The sequence below is a fragment of the Mustela putorius genome, unplaced genomic scaffold, assembly GCF_011764305.1.
Source record: "Mustela putorius furo isolate JIRA1106 unplaced genomic scaffold, ASM1176430v1.1 tig00000430_pilon_pilon_pilon, whole genome shotgun sequence".
Classification (NCBI taxonomy): domain Eukaryota; kingdom Metazoa; phylum Chordata; class Mammalia; order Carnivora; family Mustelidae; genus Mustela; species Mustela putorius.
Window position 1 is genome coordinate 4,755,975 of NW_025421377.1, and position 17,547 is coordinate 4,773,521.

At 42.9% G+C, this 17,547-nt stretch overlaps 1 protein-coding gene across 8 annotated transcripts in view; it reads left to right on the top strand.

The window, feature by feature from the left end:
• Nucleotides 1-17,547, top strand: part of DCUN1D4 (defective in cullin neddylation 1 domain containing 4) — an 81,108-nt gene that overhangs the window by 21,928 nt on the left and 41,633 nt on the right. For 7 of the 8 annotated variants that reach the window (XR_006606706.1, XM_004764949.2, XM_045079734.1 and 4 more), the window contains 2 exons: nt 7,972-8,042; nt 8,222-8,261. Coding sequence is in view for 4 of the 8 variants with exons in the window: in XM_004764949.2 (XP_004765006.1) it covers nt 7,972-8,042; nt 8,222-8,261 (111 nt within the window). In the remaining 4 variants the exon portion in view is untranslated. Of the gene's footprint in view, nt 1-7,581; nt 7,803-7,971; nt 8,043-8,221; nt 8,262-17,547 lie in introns of those variants that run through there. The other variant, XM_045079737.1, reaches the window with a different exon arrangement.

Below are 17,547 nucleotides of genomic sequence, written 5' to 3' on the forward strand. Positions count from 1 at the left end.
TTTGTTTTTTTTTTTTAATTTCTTTTATGCTGCAGTAACAAATCTGAAATCTTATTGACTGAAATCAGACATTGTTACGTGTTCTCTTTATAGGTTGGTAGGGGTCTCTTCTTGACATCACTGGCATTCTCATTCTGTCTGTCTGAAGCCCACAGGAAAGAGGGCTCCTGTTTCTAGAAGGAAGGAGACAAGGCAAACCTGAAGAATACATTTCAGCTACCATACACCCTTGACTTTGATAACAGAGTATTTTTCTTTTTCCTTATCACTGAGTAAAATTAACATTTCAGGAGAACAGGCCATATAACCTGTAACTTGGAGAGCCCCTGAGCGTTCTGTACCCCAGTTAGAGAGGCCAGGCTCTGCTCGCTCATGTTCTGGATCTGTCTGAGAAACATTCAGGACCAATGCTGATTTTGATAACCTTTAATTTTTGTCTGATTTTTGTTTCACTTCTTTGTCATTAACATGGTCATTATTCTGCCCCTCCCCTCCCCAAGAGCCTTTATTGCTTTTGTTCATCATTTTCATTGTCATCAAGAAGCATTTATTAAGCACATACCTGTGCACAGTGCTGCATTAAAGTCCTTTATACCTGAGTGCATTGCCCACTGATGGGCCAACTAGAGTCTAGCTAATAATAAAATATTTTTAGGGACGCCTGGATGGCTCAGTCGGTTAGGCGTCTGACTCTTGATTTCGACTCAGGTCATGATCTCAAGGTCCTGGGATGGAGCTGCATGTCAGGCCTGTCCCGCTCCCTCCTCTTCTTCCCCTGCAGGCATGCGTGTGCTCTCGCTCTCTCTAAGATAAATAAAATCTTTAGAAAAATAATGAAATACTTTTATTGATTGTTAGTGCTGAGAAGAAAGAGGTGCTCTTGAAGTCAAAATAACATTGGTGGTGTTGGTGGTATCTTGTCTGCCCATCTCTTCCCTTTAAATAAAGGTGGTGGGGACCCCTGCGTGGCACAGTTGGTTGAGTGTCTGACTCTGCTTTGGCCGAGGTCCTGATCTCAGGGTCCTGGGATCAAGGCCCCTGTGGAGCTTGGTGTGGAGTCAATGCTTAAGTTCTCCATCTCCCTCTGCCTCCCCCTAAAATAAATAAATAAACAAAAAAAAGTTGGTAAGTTGTTTTAGATTTAGCCAGTTTTAGTAACTTTTAAGAAAATGTTAGTCTAAGTTTGTGTACTTGATTTTTAACAACTTCGAGTGGGAGAGAGTGTTGCTCTTTTTTCCTTTAACGGAGCCTGGAGATCGATCCGTTCTCGCTCTGATTAGAAATAAGCTAGAATGGAGGGATGGGCTTTGAATTGGGAATTCGAAGATCTGTGAATCACTCCCAGCTTGGCCACAGCCAGCTGTGCGATCCTGCCTGAGCCAGTAAAGGGAGAATTGGACAGATGGACACGAAATACTGAACTCCTCCGCGCCGTCTCCTGAATGCAGTCATAGTGGTTTTTCCCGATAGTGCGATCACGTCTTATCTGGACGATAGTTCTGAGTCCTGGTGTAAGGTCAAAACCCCCTGTATTAAAAACGTCCCTTGGAAATGCTTTCAGAAGGTGCCCCACTGGAGGTTCCCTGAGATAGCCCAGCACGGCCGGTTCTTTCCTCCGGCGCTGGAACAGATCTCTGGCTCTTCAGCGGAGCACCAGTTGAAGCAGCTGGCTTGCATTTAGGGACCATGTTTTATGGAAAATACATTTTTAAATACTAGACTCATCCAGTGTTGTGAGAGTCACAAAATGTGACTAGCATGTGGGAACGGACTGACCGAGCAGCTATGGGATCTGTGTGCCTGTCTCTGGCTTATTCAGTAGCATGGGCGGTGATTATGGGACAAGTGAAGGTTCTTTTCTTCTCTCTTCCTCCTCTTCCTCCTTTCTTTTGTTTTTTCTTTTTTCTTTTACCTTTTTTTTTTTTTTTTTTTTTGGCCAAGTGAATGAGGTCGGATTTGTGTGAGTTCCCTGCGGGTGTGGGGAGGCCCCACTGTACTCAGTGTTGTTCCTCTCCACTGGTCCTGCCCCATCTCAAATCAGGCCCTAATCCTTCCTCGCCTCAGTCACTTCCGGTGGTCTTTGTGAGAGGCCATTCCGAAGCCAGGCCACCCACCGTCCATGCCACGCATTTGCTGCCAAGTGATCCTTCTAGACAGTTCCCAAATTGAACACTGCAGCACCTGGACCCACAGCAGTGCTCCTCAGAGTTCTCCACCAACATTCTGCTCTGGCAGAGGTTCAGTGACTTCAGTGTCCCCAGGATCCTGGCAGCAGAGCTCGGTGTGGTGACATCTCCTCGAAGTCGTGTGCCGTACTCCTGTCTTTGTGTCCATGTAACACTGTTTCAGGTGAATTACTCCTGAGTAGAATTGATGCTGTTTGAATGTGCCATGTCTGTCTGTGTGATTTGCATACCCCCAGGTGGCCCAGGTGGAGACTGGGCCTTGAGAGAGTAAATCTAGACTGGTAAGCAGGGTTCACGGATTCTTCATGTTCTCACCTTGGCCTTCTTGATGAGTTTCGTCTTTTACCATGCTGCTTCTCACATCTGAAGGTCTAATGGTGTGGATGCCCTTGAAATGCCCTGAACGTACCGAAATTAACATTTGGTGCCTTTGATCTGCGTTCATTCATTGAGTATTTATGTGCCTATTATGTGCCAGGTATTGTTTTAGGTACTAGGGATGCAGTAATGGGCAAGACCAAGTCCTGGCTTCCATGAAGCTCACCCTTTAAAGGGAGAAGAGGATGACAAAGCTGTGATACAAAGAAAAGAAGAAGGAAAGGAACGTGTGGGAAAGTGATAAAGATCGAAGAAGGGGTCCTATTTGTTGGTCCGGCGAGGTTGTGTAAGAAGGCATGTGGTGGTGCAGCCCCGGGAAATGTGAGAGCAGCCATATTCTCATCAGAGAGCAGAAGGCTTGAGGCAAAACACGAGTGAAGGCCTGAGATTGGAGAATCTTCACAGAACAGCGGGAAGCTCACGTGGCTGAGGCGAATAAGCGAGAGGAGGTCGGGTAGGAGATGAGACCAGAGACGGGCAGAGGCAGAGCGTGCAGGGCCCCGAACCCAAGAGAAGGGATTTTCTTTCAGCTCAAACGCCTTCCCCTTCCATCTATAACTTCTGGGTGAGGTTAAAATGAACTGTAGTCTGTTCCACATGCTAGCTATTTGCCCCTCTCTTTACTGATTCTCTCCTCCTCATTGATTTGAGTGTCATTTTATCGTATATTAATTACGTATGTGTGTTTACACAGATGTACATATGTTGATCAGCGCTCTTCCATTGATTTATCTTCTCGCACATCTACCATTCTGTTGTAATTATTGTGCCTTTATACCCAGCATTGGCAAATTACGGCCCACGGGCCAAATTCGGCCTACTGCCTAGATTTTATAAATAAAGTTTTATTGGAACACAGCTGTCCTCATTTATTTATGTGTTGTTTATGGCTGCTTTGCCCTCTAATGGCACCAGCAGTTGCAGCAGAGATGGCATGGCCCACAGAGCTAAAAGTGTTTACGATCTGGCCCTCTACAAAGAATTGACCAACCTCTGCTTTATACTGTGTATTGCTATCTGATAGGGCACGTTCTTCCTCATTCTTCCTTTTCAACAATTTCTTGGCAAGGCCAGAGTGTTTATTCTTTCAGATGAACTTTAGAATCAATCTGCTTGACTCCCTTCCTTTTCTCCACCTCTTTTGGGGTGGAGATCTGGAAGGCAGGAAGAGTAGGAATTTGATTGCATTTAATTTGTAGTTTAGTGCAAAGGGAAAGTGGTTGCTTTTTATAATACTGTTTGCATTCCAGTGGTGTAATATCTCTGATATCTCACACTTGTGTGTTTCAGTGAACTTTCATGGTTTTTTCATTTGTATGTTCCGTATTTGTTTATTCTTGTGTGTATGATTGCTTTTTGTTGCTATTGTAATTGAGATCATCTCCCCGCTGTCTTTGACAACTGACTATATGGTATGAGGGAAGGATTGGATTTTTAGGAATTGAAATTGTTTCTGATCTTCTGGAAACAAACTCCTATTAGGACTGTCCGTTTTAAAAATTTGATTCTTTTGGTTGGTGGTCATTGTCTGAAGTTACATAATTGTTTCCTTCCTAATGTTTGGGCCTGTTTTATCATGGAACTCTATACCTAGGGTAGGTTGGGGACATGGACTTTGGCCCCTTCCCCTTCCCCCTCCCCCACTTGTTATTCATTTTTTTCTTTTATCATATATAGGTCACAGCAAATGGTAATTACAAAACAACAAACAAAAACGCAGGAAGCTTTATCCCAGTCATTCTTTGTTGATGGTTGTAAGAATACCAGCTCATTTAGGCGTGCTGTTTATTAAGCAGGCTATGCTTTTTTTGCACAGCCAGGTTTGGCTTTTAATACAGGATAATAGGGTTTGCATGTCGTAGAGGAGAGTGAAACCCAGTCAGTGCTTTACTGTGGAGAGTCATTTGATCATGGAATAAAGATGACTTAACCTAGCATTTATCCTTTGGAATTGAAATATGAGCAGAAGAAAATTTTTATGAATCAGTTAGTGCTTTCCTAAATACGTTCTCTGGAAAGCATTTGATCTTTACCCTTAATATCTATTCCTTAAGGATGTGAAATCTATTTTAGATTTCAAGGTCTGTTACTTGCCCTGAGCACTAAACAGATGAACCATAAATTCAATATGTGTTAACCTTTGTGGATTTATCTTTTAATGCCATTTTGGTCTTTTTTTTTCTCTGAATTTGTGTCTCCTCCTTAGCTGCTGCTTTCCTTGGTGAAGCTAAAGAGAAAGTATACGTGTTGCTGGTTTCTTTTTCCTTTTGGTGATGCAGTGATGAGGTGGTGATGACAATGGATGTGGAAATGGAAAATCCCTGAGTGTATTGTGTGATTTGCGAAATAAACCTTTTAGCCACATTGCCTGTGAGCTGAAAGTTCATATGTAGAACCTGGTCTTAAATGCTCGTCTTTTTTTCCCACTATGTCAAGGTTATCTTTGACTGTCCTCATGGACACCAGTTGATGGTATATGAATATAGAAATGCCATCATAGGCTGTAAAGACATACCAGGCCACATGCCTCAATCACAGAAGTGGCCCCAATTTGGGAGTTGGGGTTTTGGGGTTTGACTTGGACCAGTGGAAATTAGGGACCATTTTAGATAGCGGTGTGATACGGAAAATGATGTTAGCGAATGTAGTGATAATTGGTCTCTTTTATTGGACACTTAATATGGTCTAGGCATTATAATGGATGTCTGCCTTATCTAGGAATCATAATCTCATTTTATAGATAAGAGCGGTGAGATTTAGGTTAAATAACTGGTAGTCCTGAGATTCACATCACCTTTCGGTCTTCATTCACAGAGAGGTTGTAAATCAAAGTGGTATTTTGGCTGTGATTTTTAGTACAGAACTCTGTGTGTGTGTGTATAGAAGGATTTAGAAATTTTAATTCATTTAGTTTTTTTTTTTTTAAGGGGGGAGAAAGGGAGAGGGAGGAGTTTTTTCTTTTTCTTTTCTTTTTTTTTTTTTTTTCAGATTTTATTTATTTGTTTGACAGAGAGAGAGAGAGCAAGAGCAGGAACACAAGCAGGGGAAATGGGAGGAGAAGCAGGCTTCCCACAGAGCAGGGAGCCCGATGGAGGGCTCGATCCCAGGACCCTGGGATCATGACCTGAGCCAAAGGCAGACGCTTAATAACTGAGCCACGCAGGTGCCCCAAGAGAGAGAATCTTAAGCAGGCTTCATACCCAGCCTGATGCCAGGCTTGATCTCTTAACCCTGAGACCATGACCTGAGCAGAGATCCAAAGTCATATGTTTAACCAACTGAGCCACCCAGGGGTCCGTCATTTAGATTCTTTTATGTGAATTTCAACAGTTGAATTAACATCAGAGTGGTGAAAAAGTCTAGCATGGGGGTGGGGCATCTGGAAACCTGGGTGCTTGAATGATTTTGGCAAGCCTCTTTTTCTGTGCCCCGCCCCCCCGTGTGGCTTCAGTGAAGACAGAATCTAGATCCTTAAATTTCTTCAGTTTTTAGTTTTTTTTGGGGGGGGGTGGGCAGGAGTTTATTTCAGCATTTAATTTAGAGATGATGATGGAGTGTATCGTTTGTCTTCTGATTTTGAAATTGAGAGAGTACGAAGAAGGGGAGGTCATGGTGTGGTGATAATGTGGGGTGGGGCAGGGGGGCTGCTTGTGTTCAGGCTCCCCAAAGCCTCTTGTGAATCAGAGAGCACTGTTGCTCCTAGCTCTAGAGACCCCACCAATGTTTACTAAATATATGCATAAGTAAATAAACGCACACACATATGTTCACATACTCCAAATGCGTTCCTAAACGTCTTCTGTGCAACTGCCTGATTAAGATGGAAAATCATGATTCTGGGCCACATTATGTCATCATTTACCTTAAGTATGGCTGAAGCATTCAGATGCTAAACAAGTAACACTTGTCTTTAGTCAAGCCCATTTAGAGTCTGAGGCCCTGCTCTGGTTGTCTCTCAGCCACAAAATCTGGTTATTTGGGCAGTTCTCGATGGCTGTGAGCAGAGCCTCTGACCATCTCTGCCACCAGGTGGGTCCAGCAGCACACCTGTGTGTGTGTGCGCGCGCGCGTGTATGTGCCTGCTGTTCCTGACAGTGACTTGTGAATGCCAGGGGCTCTGCTCTACCGGCCTGCCCAGAACTGGATTCCTGGCACAATTTCGAAAAGAAAGTAAAGCCTTCTAAATACTGGCAGGGAAGTCAGCTTGCTTTCCAGACTCCGAGCAGCAGCCCAGAGTCCAGCCCAGCACAGACAACTTGTAGTGTCTGCTCTTTGGTCTTTTCTTTGCATCTAATACATGTCCCAAAGAAACTGATCTAGTGAAAGGCGATTTTTTTCCTTTTTTTAAAAATCAGAATGGCCTAACTTGGGGGAGTTACAGTATCTCTTCAAGGTTACTTTCAGGCTAACTTTTCTGCTGGTAAAGGAACTAGTATAAATCTTGATATTTTATGAAAATATTCTTTGATGTTTATTCAAATATAAAATGGTTTGTAGACTTTCAACTTATATTTATGTAGCCTCATATGTATGTGCAAGCGACAAGAAACATTTGAACTTAGATGTTCAAAAAGCCTAACAGTTGAACGTTTTATGTTGTGTGGGATTCTAAGATGGGGGTATGATTGAGCATGTGATCCTGAAATTATTAGAGACGATGGGGGATAATGTTCTTGGATTTGGACAGGTTTATGAGCATGATTTCTGCTTCTGCGTTCCTGGGTTTGTGGCATTTTTTAATCTTGCAGTGCAAGTAACTGTAGGCTCTATCCCTGGGCTCTGGGCTCCTGGCCTCAGCTTGCAGTGGAGTCCTTTGATTTGTCTGTGTTCGCTGGATGGGAGGGGAGGGGCTTAGGTTCCATTTTTGGTCTCTCTTGTATAAGAGCCAACAAAATAAATATATTGCAAGAAATGCCAAATGGTTGAGATGCTTTTTTATACTTTCCTGTCCAGGAGCTTGCTTTGATACTGTATTAGTAATTCCGGGGAAGAGAAGGGGAAAAGGAAAGAGAAAGAGAAAGTGAACATGTTTCTTCTGAGATCTTTCTTCTATTTGTGTGACTTTAATTCGCTAACATTATTGACATTTTTCTCTTATGTTCAGGTTCATTGCTGGTAGGATTTTACAACTACTGAGGGATTTTTGTTTTTCCTTACCGTTCACATGAAAATTTCATGAACTAAACAAATTCGGTTGGGAATTTGACTTTATTGCCAGACTTTATTTCTAAGAGATAGGTCAGTACTTGCATGTTGTATTTTATTTAATAAGTATCAGATTAATGGAGAATACCATTCAGTGGTATCCAAACATTTGTTTTTCTTCATTTCTAAGTTTTTTTCTTTTACACTGTTTTGGCAGCCTGGGAAATAAATGACACTAAATTTTCTTCTTTTTCTTTTAAAGACTTCCAGCTGAACCCTCATCTCTCAACACTGGCAAATATTCATAAGATCTACCACACCCTTAATAAGCTAGTAAGTCAACCTCTTAAAGACAAAACTACCAGCTGTTTAAAGTAGTTGTTTTACGTGTATTTGGTAAAAATTTAGATTACAGATATGAAGATTCTGGCTGTTTATGAAAATGTTTATGAATTTTCATAATTGCTATGTGGTGTGTGATTTCTTGGTAATAATGAACATATTTCTTACAGAATCTAACAGAAGACGTTGGCCAAGACGATCACCCAACAGGTATCTGTAAATGCTTACACTACTTAATTTTAAATAAGCCTTGTAATATAAAGTTATGAAGGAGAAACACGAGCTGAGAATGCTCTGTGTTGTAATACAGCAACAAGCTGTTACTTGGTTGAGGTGTTTCTTAGGGTGTCTGAGGGAAGCCATGTTATAGCTCCCTCCCAGCAGCCTATCTGTTGTGGGGCTCTGGCTTCTGTCAGAGTAATTCAGTCTCTTTAAAGGGGCTGGGAATCCTCCCTAGCGGTTTCACAGTACTGTTTTTTTACTCAAGTATTTTAGTTTATATTAAAAACTTACTACGGTGATGTGGTTCGAAAAGTATCCCACAATGGTTATTATTCAGAATTGAGATGACTGATCATTGGATAGATGAGTAGAGTGTTGGATGTATGTGTTGTATAGGTCTTGAGGATTTGTGAATTGGAAAATGGAAATAAATAATTACAAACAGCTCTCTAGTCCTGTAGTTCTTAAACTTTAGCTAGCTTATAACCCTCCAGGGAGGGCATGTTAAAACAGATTGCTAATCTCCTCCCCCAGAGTTTCTGATTCTGTAGACTGGGGCTGGGGCCCCAGAGCGTGCATTTCTTTCTTTCTTTCTTTTTTTTTAAGATTTTATTTATTTATTTGACAGCCAGAGAAGCAGGCAGAGAGAGGAGGAAGCAGGCTCCCTGCTGAGCAGAGAGCCTGATGTGTGTGTGTGTGGGGGGGTCCATCCCAGGACACTGGGATCATGACCCAAGCCGAAGGCAGAGGCTTTAACCCACTGAGCCACCCAGGTGCCCCTACAGTGTGCATTTCTAACAAGGTCTCAGATGATGCTGGTGCAGCTGGTCAGAAGACCACCCTTTGAGAACCACTTCCCCAAACTGTTGCTAATCTGAAGGTTCACAGAAGCTTGGACTTGATCTGTGGTTACTACATCTCCCAGCAAAAATCATTAAAATGTATTTTAAAGTTTTTGAAAATGACCACAGGAGTCCAGGCTTGTTGGTGAATTTTGAACAGCACAAAAGCGAATGGAATAAAAAGTGACAGTCCTTCTCATCTCCCAGTCCAGCCTTCCCCCGTTATGCTGTTTAATATGTGTTCTTTCAGACAGTCTATGTATGCATATACTTTTATAGTACTTTAAAAATTTAGCATCTCTAAAATCATAATGGACATATTATACAGTATCTTGCTTTTTTTTTTCATTTAATGGTATATCTTGGAGGTTTGGGGATTTAGAACTCTCCTCCCTTCTCCTCCAGATTGGTTCAGAACCAGTTGAAAATGAGGTGTAAGATGGAGATTGAAGTAACAGTTTTGTTGGAGAACACAGCTCTGGTGTGTGGCGAGAAGGCGGCGGCTTTTCTGTATTTCACCTGAGGGAGATAGCCTGACGCCCAGTCGCCGCCAGTCGCCGCCGCAGCCAGACGAGCCCAGGCGGGTGCACCTGCTGTGCCCCCCCCCCCCACACCCAGCCTGCCAGTTATGACAGCGGAGGAGTGCGAGCGTCTGCCAGCAGACCAGTCTGAAAGGGAGTTCAGAAGGGGCTGGGCCCCTCTGCTCAGCTCTTCTCCCTGGACCACTAATTAGATCAGACACTTCTTCCAGGGCAAGGAGTGAGAGAGGTGGTGGGTGGTGGGGGTGGGGGGCAGAGTCTATGCTAGGAGTGTTCTAGAAGGCCAGGCCACAGAGGTTCTCTTCACCTGATCTTTCTGTGTCAGTAAATCAACTCAAGGGCAATCAAATGCAATTTGCTTAGTACATTTTGAAAACCATGTTTGCACATGGTTTTAAAAGAAATGTCGAAAAGGTGTAAACTAAAAAAATGAAAGTTTCTTTTCCATTTTATTACCCCAGCTGTCATCCCCTGTTAGCAGTCTGCATTTGACTCTCTAGGGGTAACTCTTCCATTCTTGTTTGTCTCCCCAATGATGATGGTATCCCCCCTCAACAGTATATATTTATATGTGCCTCTTGTGTTTGTCACTCAGTGCATCTCGATCTTTTTCTAGTAGCACATTTATAAAGCATCTGCTCTATATTTTCATGTCTCTGCATTTTTAAAGTTCATAGATCTATCATAATATTTCTGCAGCCTCCTACTGATACACATTTAAGTCTCTTTGACTCGGCTACTCTCAATTATGCTGAAATAAAATTTTCAGGGCCAGCTTTAATAGTTCAGAAGTAAAGCACGTTTCTCTCCAATTCTGAACTGATATATTGGTGGGCTCTGAGGAGTTTTTTAAACTTCTGAGTTCACGCAATTTTGACTGAAAACTGAATTTTGTGTTGGTACAGCCTTGAGGTTGTCTCTTCTTTAGCAGAAGTGATTAAAACCTCTTAAGTTCTGAATTTTGTACATTATGTAGTTAATTCTGAACTTTAGATTTAAATGAATATTGTTACTATAGTAATTTTATGTCTAAATATTTAACCTGAATGTGGCAATTTAAAAACTGGAAACTATAATTAAGAAAATGAAAGTGGAAAATGTATCTGGCCTCATGCCTCCTCTCTCACCCTTGGGGACAGAGGATGTGTGTGCTGTGTGGTATGTAACGTGCTGGTGCAATGCCTGGTACCTCGTACGTGCCCGTCAGTGTCAATTAGCATTAGTAATTTCTTCGAATAGTCCATTTCATTAGCATTTCCCTATTTGGTTATAGCATCACTTGTGATTACCATACCCGACAGAGTGTGCTTTAAAAATGAAACATTAAATCTGCTATGTTTGGAAATCCGAGAACATTAATCACCGTGATGCTGCTTTGAATCTTTTTGGCTCAGCCGTGGTCTCAGCAGTCTCTATAAGGAACTGTACATGGAGGAGCCGGTCCTCAGTCCAAGAGAGGCTGCTGTCTTCCTGCTCTGTCTCTTCTCACACTTTCCTTTGCTGCTTTCAGTCTTCCTCCCACCAAAAAAAGAAAAAGAGAGACAGACAGAGTTCATCTTGGACAAGTAGCTCCAAATCCAGATTAGGGAATGAATAAGAAAAGCCAAATGGAAGAGACAAAAAACAATGAATGAGGAGAAAGATGACAAATGTCAGAAGTCAGTATTTAGAAAGGAACGGCAAAATTTTCTTATCTTAAACAGGGGAAAAGTTTCCCATTTAGACCCAAATAGTTTCACTCAGGCAAGCAAGTAGTTCAATGAACTGTTCAAGGACATGAAAGAAAATATTAGGTACTAGAAAGGTGTTTTGAAATGTGATCTGTTTATCAACCGAAATCACTATGTCTTTGTGACATTGTTCAGTGACAAGTGAGGCGAAACAGCCATGTGAAAAGTACTGAAGTGGCGGAATGAGCTGTGTATGTTATTAAGTGAAACAAGGTTATAATAAACTCAATAAAACGAAAAATTAGTGAGATTTTTTTGCGTTAGAACATGCATTTACGCTGTTAGGAAAAGTCAGACAAATTCTCTGATTTTATGGATCTCTTGAGGCCCCCAAACAAAAACATTAAAAAAGAAAAGGCAGTGGAGCACCTACTTGGATACTGTTTATTAAGAATATTTATTAAGGTTTAGGGATGCCTGGGTGTTCAGTTGGTTAAGTGTCTGCCTTAGGCTCAGGTCATGATCTCAGTGTCGCTGGGATCTAGCCCTGCATCAGTCTCCCTACTCAGTGGGGCATCTACTTCTCCCTCCCGTGCACACACTCTCAAATAAATACAATCTTAAAAAAAAAAGTGGGGTGCCTGGGTGGCTCAGTGGGTAAAGCCTCTGCCTTCATCTCAGGTCATGATCTCAGGGTTCTGGAATCGAGCCCCACATTGGGCTCCCTGCTCAGCGGGGAGCCTGCTTCCCTTCCTCTCTCTCTCTGCCTGCTGCTCTGCCTTCTTGTGTTTGTGCACTTTATCTATCAGGTAAATAAATAAAATCTTTAAAAAAAAAAGTAATAAGTTTAGCCAAATTATCCTCAAAATAGCAAGCAGGATAGTCATTAAACAGCCTTTGGTCTGATCCAGGTGAACTCGAGTTGCTATTTAAAATAGATTTTGTGGGACCAACTATTAAAATAAATAAGCTGGCAGGATGTTGGCAGTATTTCTGATTGTTTAATGTGAAAAGACTTCACTGACTACCCGATTTATTTGAAAATATAGGCAGTGAATAGAAGATTTCATTCGTTCTATTTAATACCTGAGATCACTTTGGATCCAGTTTAGTGATCCGAAGTTCTTCTAACACTAAATCAAAAATAAGTGAACCTGAACTCAAGTTATAACCCTTGGGTAAAAAATATAAGCAGTTTTTCTTGCCTTCTTAAGGACTATACACACACACACACAAACACACACACACCAGCATCAGGGTAGATTTCAGACTGTCCATCTAGTGTAGAAATACTGAGACTGAACACCAGGACATCAAGATAATATTAAAGAATGTCAGAGTTTGTGATTGTTAGTTGAGATTCTTCTCCCCCCCTTCCTCTTTCTTTATTATTATTACTATTATCAAAAGGCATTTCTTTCCTGTGTGGCAAATATTTCTCATGATATAAGATGGATCTTTAAAATCTTTTTCATTCAGTGCTTTCTCTTGGATGATTGGCAAAGAATGAAAACTTATACCTGTGATCATTTCAAATGAATTTTGGGATTTCTTAAAGTTCATCTATGGAAGTTGCTTTTTCTTTGTTAAGCACTTAGGAACTTCATCTATGGAAGTTGCTTTTTCTTTGTTAAGCACTTAGGAACTTTTGGGTGCTCAACTCTATAGGTCAGTTTTCTCATCTGTAGAATTGGGATGGTAATAATATCTCTCAGACTTGTGAGGATAACTTTAAAAATGCTTCAGAGTTATTCTTTAAAATGTCCGCCTTTACATTTTGCCTTGTTCGATAATGTCACATTGATTGTACTTCCATAGCTACTTCTTGGGGATAAAATAGTACATTATTTGAAGTAGACAACATTTCATAACCTTTTTTTTAAGTTGTTTTTCTAGTTTAAAGTTTAATTGAAGTGGATTAAGTGATACAAATTCCGAGTCAGTAAAGCCAAATTTTAATGATACAAATAAATACAAATTTATAAAATATTCATTTAAGTGATTATAATTTTTATTATAAAAGACATTACAGAGGTATTTTAAGAAGCAAACATTCTCGGGGCATCTGGGTGGCTCAGTCGTTAAGTATCTGCCTTTGGCCCAGGTCATGATCCCAGAGTCCTGAGACCAAGCCCCATGTCTGGCTCCTTGCTTGGCAGGGAGCCTGCTGTTCCCTCTTTCGCTGTATCTCTCTCTGTCAAATAAATACATTAAATCTTAAAAAAAAAAAAGCAAACATTCTCGAATATTTTTTGTTTAAAAAATAGTCTTACTTGCCAGGCGACTTATAGTTGAGTGCTTATTTTATTGACAAACGGAAAAAAAAAATCTGAAATGATGATAAGACTGTCTATTCATTGGTATTTTAAATATCTGGAAAGGCACTGAGGAAACTTCCTTTTTTTTTTTTTTTTAATTTATTTGACAGAGACCACAAGTAGGCAGAGAGGCAGGCAGGGGTTGGGGTGGGGGATGGATAGGAAGCAGATTCCCTACTGAGCAGAGAGCCCAGTGTAGGGTTTGATCCCAGGACCCTGAGATCAGGACCTGAGCCGAAGGCAAAGGCTTAACCCACTGAGCCACCCAGGTGCCCCTGTACTGACTTTTTAAATAGAATTTGATTTACACATGTTTTAGGAACACTTATTTATTGAGAGCCTACTGTAGGATTCTCAGTAATGTATGTATCTTATTATTGTACTAAGATACTGTATCAGCTGCTGTGTATGCACAGGTGAACCAGATGGGGCCCTCCAAGCCAGCGTGTACCTTTGTGTGTGCACTTAAAAACGCTCGGTGTTGCCCTTGCTCAGGTAGACTCCCTGGAGCTCTGTCGGGGTCGGGGGAAGGGGAGCAGGTTTGGAGCACATAAGCCTTGAGTTGTGTATTTTGTTGATTTGGTTCCTGTGGCAAAGTGTATTGTAAGTAAGCTTGCTTTCCTCAGCATTAAAAAATTGCTTCATGTAGCCTGAAACTTTTCCCAGACATTACGGGTTCTAGGGTTCTACCTCTGGAGCTATGCTGTGTGGCCTTTGTATCTACACTGGGGGATGAGTTTGACATGTCTTTCCTCTGGGGCGGGGTGAATGGGTCAGCGAGCCAGTGAGGGCGTTGGGAAGGTGAACAGATGGTTGTTTCTTGGTGAAAGATGGCCCCAGGCAGCCACTCGCCTATGCTGGTCATTAGAGTGGAGCCGTCTAAGCAAAAGCTGAGTTAGAAGATAAACATTTTAATCAAAGAATAAAATGCCAAATTGGGGCTCAAATAGGAGTGCATTTTATACAACCACCCAAAAAAAGAGTGATTTGTGGAACTTTTCACAGAAAACATTCAACAATAAGGAAGAAAATAAGAGAAAGTTGAACAAGTGAGCCTAAGATGTTTGTGTGTTTACCGAAAATAGGATACCCTTGAAAAGGAGGCCTCAGCGAAAGCCAGACGTTGTGCCAGTGTGTCTGCGAGGAAGCAGATCGCAGAGGAGCTAGTGGCTTCACTTTCATTGGTGAATGTTGGTGGAGACATCATTTTAAGCAGTGTGCATTGTTCGTGGGCTGAGGGGATATGGTGCGTTCTCCTCCGTGTTCTGCAGACCCTGGTGTAAAGGGGTGGTTATTGCCACATGAGGTGCTCAGAACCAACCCATCCCCAGTACTGGATGGGAATGACTTTTTTTTTTTTTAAGAGGGAGAAGGAAAGTGAGCAGAGTGGAAGGGGGCAGGGAAGGGCAGGGAAGGGCAGGAGGAGAGGGAGAGAATCTTAAAATGGAGGCAGTGCTCGATCTCATGACCTGAGCTGAAATCAAGAGTCGGATGCTTAACGGACTGTGTCACCTAGGCGCCCTGACTTCTCTTTATAAATAGACATCAAGGAGGGGAAAATGAGCTTTGAGGTTTAAGACAGACCACTCTTCCTTCCTTCCTTTCTTTTTTTAAATTGAAGTGTAGTTGACATATGATGTTGTATTAGTTTCTGGTGTACCACATACTGATTGGATAATTCTGTACAGTATGTGGGGCTCCCCAGGAAAAGCATCCTTACCCTCGCTCACCCTATAAGGTTATTACAATATTATCGACTCTATTCCCTGTGCTCTACTTTGCATCCCTGTGACTTACCTATAAGTGGAAGTTTGTATCTCTTAATCCCTTTCACTTATTTTCTTATTTTGCCCATCCCCCCAGCCCACATCCCCTCTGTCAGCCACCAAATTGTTCTTTGTTATTTATGAGTCTGTTTCTGTTTGTTTGTTTTTTCTTTTTTCTTTCTTTTTTTTTTTTTTAGACTCTATGTATATAAGTGAAATCAGACGGTGTTTGTCTTTTTCTGCCTTACTTCACTTAATATAATACTCTCCAGGTCATCTGTGTTGTTGCATATGGCAAGACTTGATTGTTTTTTAATGGCCGAATAATATTCCACTGTCTGTGTGCCCCACCTCTTCTTTATCCATTCATCTATTGCTGGCCACTAAAATTGTTTCCGTTCTGAGCTGTTGTAAATAATGCTGCACCTAGCATTGGAGTCCATATAGTCTTTTCAAATTAGTGTTTTTGTTTTTCTTGGGTATAAAGACCCAGCAGCAGAATTGCTGGGTCATAGGTATTCCTATTTTCAATTTTTGGGGGGACCTCTGTACTGTTTTCCAGAGTGGCTGCACCAGCTTGTCTGCCCACCAGCAGTGCACGATGGTCTTGTTAGCCCCACGTCCTCGCCAACACGCGCTGTTCCTTGGACACACTGTTGTTTCCAAGCCCTGTGGCCGGCTTTCCAGCCAGGCGGGACACACTATTACACTCTGCAGACCTTACCCCAAAGCATTCATGGAACAAGAATAAATCTTTCCCTTTTCTCTTTCTTTTTTTTTTTTTTTAAAAGCTTGGGTCACTGTGAAACTCTTTCGACCTTTTTGTACGCTTTAGTGTTATTTATAAACAGGACCATTCTGTAGGGAAGACGGGGTGTGCGGTGGTGGGAGGCTCTTTCCCCACCTTCCTCTTCCAGTTGCCGCTGCTGTTGCTGGGGTCCGAGATACTGTCCGCCTTTTGTCTCCGAAAACTCTCCGTTGGCATCCTTGCACAGGATCTGGGCGGGAGCTGGAAAAGGGTGACTGCGGGTTGTCTTTTTCGCCCTGTCTGGGGTCTGCTTCCGAGCTAGAGGAGGAGGCAGGAGGAGGAGCTCATGCATCGCTCAGTGCTTGGCACTGGGCAGCCGCCCCGTTCGGGCTGTGGTCGTGGCTTATGACAGAAGAGGTGCTCTCAGCCGATCTGTGCCTGAAGCACGGCGCCCTGGGAACCTAGCTCCATTTGTGAGCCTCACTGTGAACCGGGATTTAGGTTCCAGTCCTGATCAGCGCTCTTCCTGGGGCTGTGACCTGTAGCTATGGACAGCTCTCTCCCTGCCCTCAGAGCAGGTTTCTAGAAAGAGCTCTCTTGTGCCCTGTGCGGGCTCCCTCACCCGCATCCCTCTGCAGCCAGGCCCTCCACAGCCTGGCCTCCACCCTTGCCCCTGCCCCCTGCTGCTGTGGGCCCTTCATCCCTCAGTCTGGTGGGGGTCTTCGTGGGGGCCTTCGCTCCTTCCTGAGCTGACCTCGGCTGCCCTGGACCACACCTCCAAACCCGCTCTCCTCCTTTGGCTTGTAGAGCACAACGCTTTTTCCTTTCCGAGTGTTTCTCCCCGCCTGGGTCTTTCTCAGCTCTGACACATCCACACTCACCTGGGGCTCTGTCCCGAGTTCTCTGCTTCTCCATCTCTGCTGGGACGGCCTCAGGGAGGCGATACTGAGTAGTGGCTGAGCGCAGGGACTTTGCTGTGGAGCTGCTTGGCTTCCATCATCCACTTCACCTGCTGCTTTCTGGCTGGGACTTAATCGCTCTTCTTCAGTTTCTTCATCTGTGAAAATGGGGATTCTAGCAATGCCTACACAGGGGTACTGGGGTCCCCCTGAGCAGTGTGGGCATCCCTGCCGTTAGAACGTGTGTCTGTTTATACCCCCACCATCTCTCTACACACAGCGCTTGGCAGCGAAGCACTTCCAAGGCGTGTGTTTCTTCACGAAAGTCCTGAGAGGGAGGCATCATAGTTCTTGCTCTTAAAATGGTGAACCAGAATAGGTCAGTGATGGACCAAGCTGCATAAACTTACTCACTGAACACAGATCATTCAAACACCAGCACCGTTCTTAAGCTCCCTCTTGTCCCTCTGACTCAGGGAGAGCCCAGGGCCT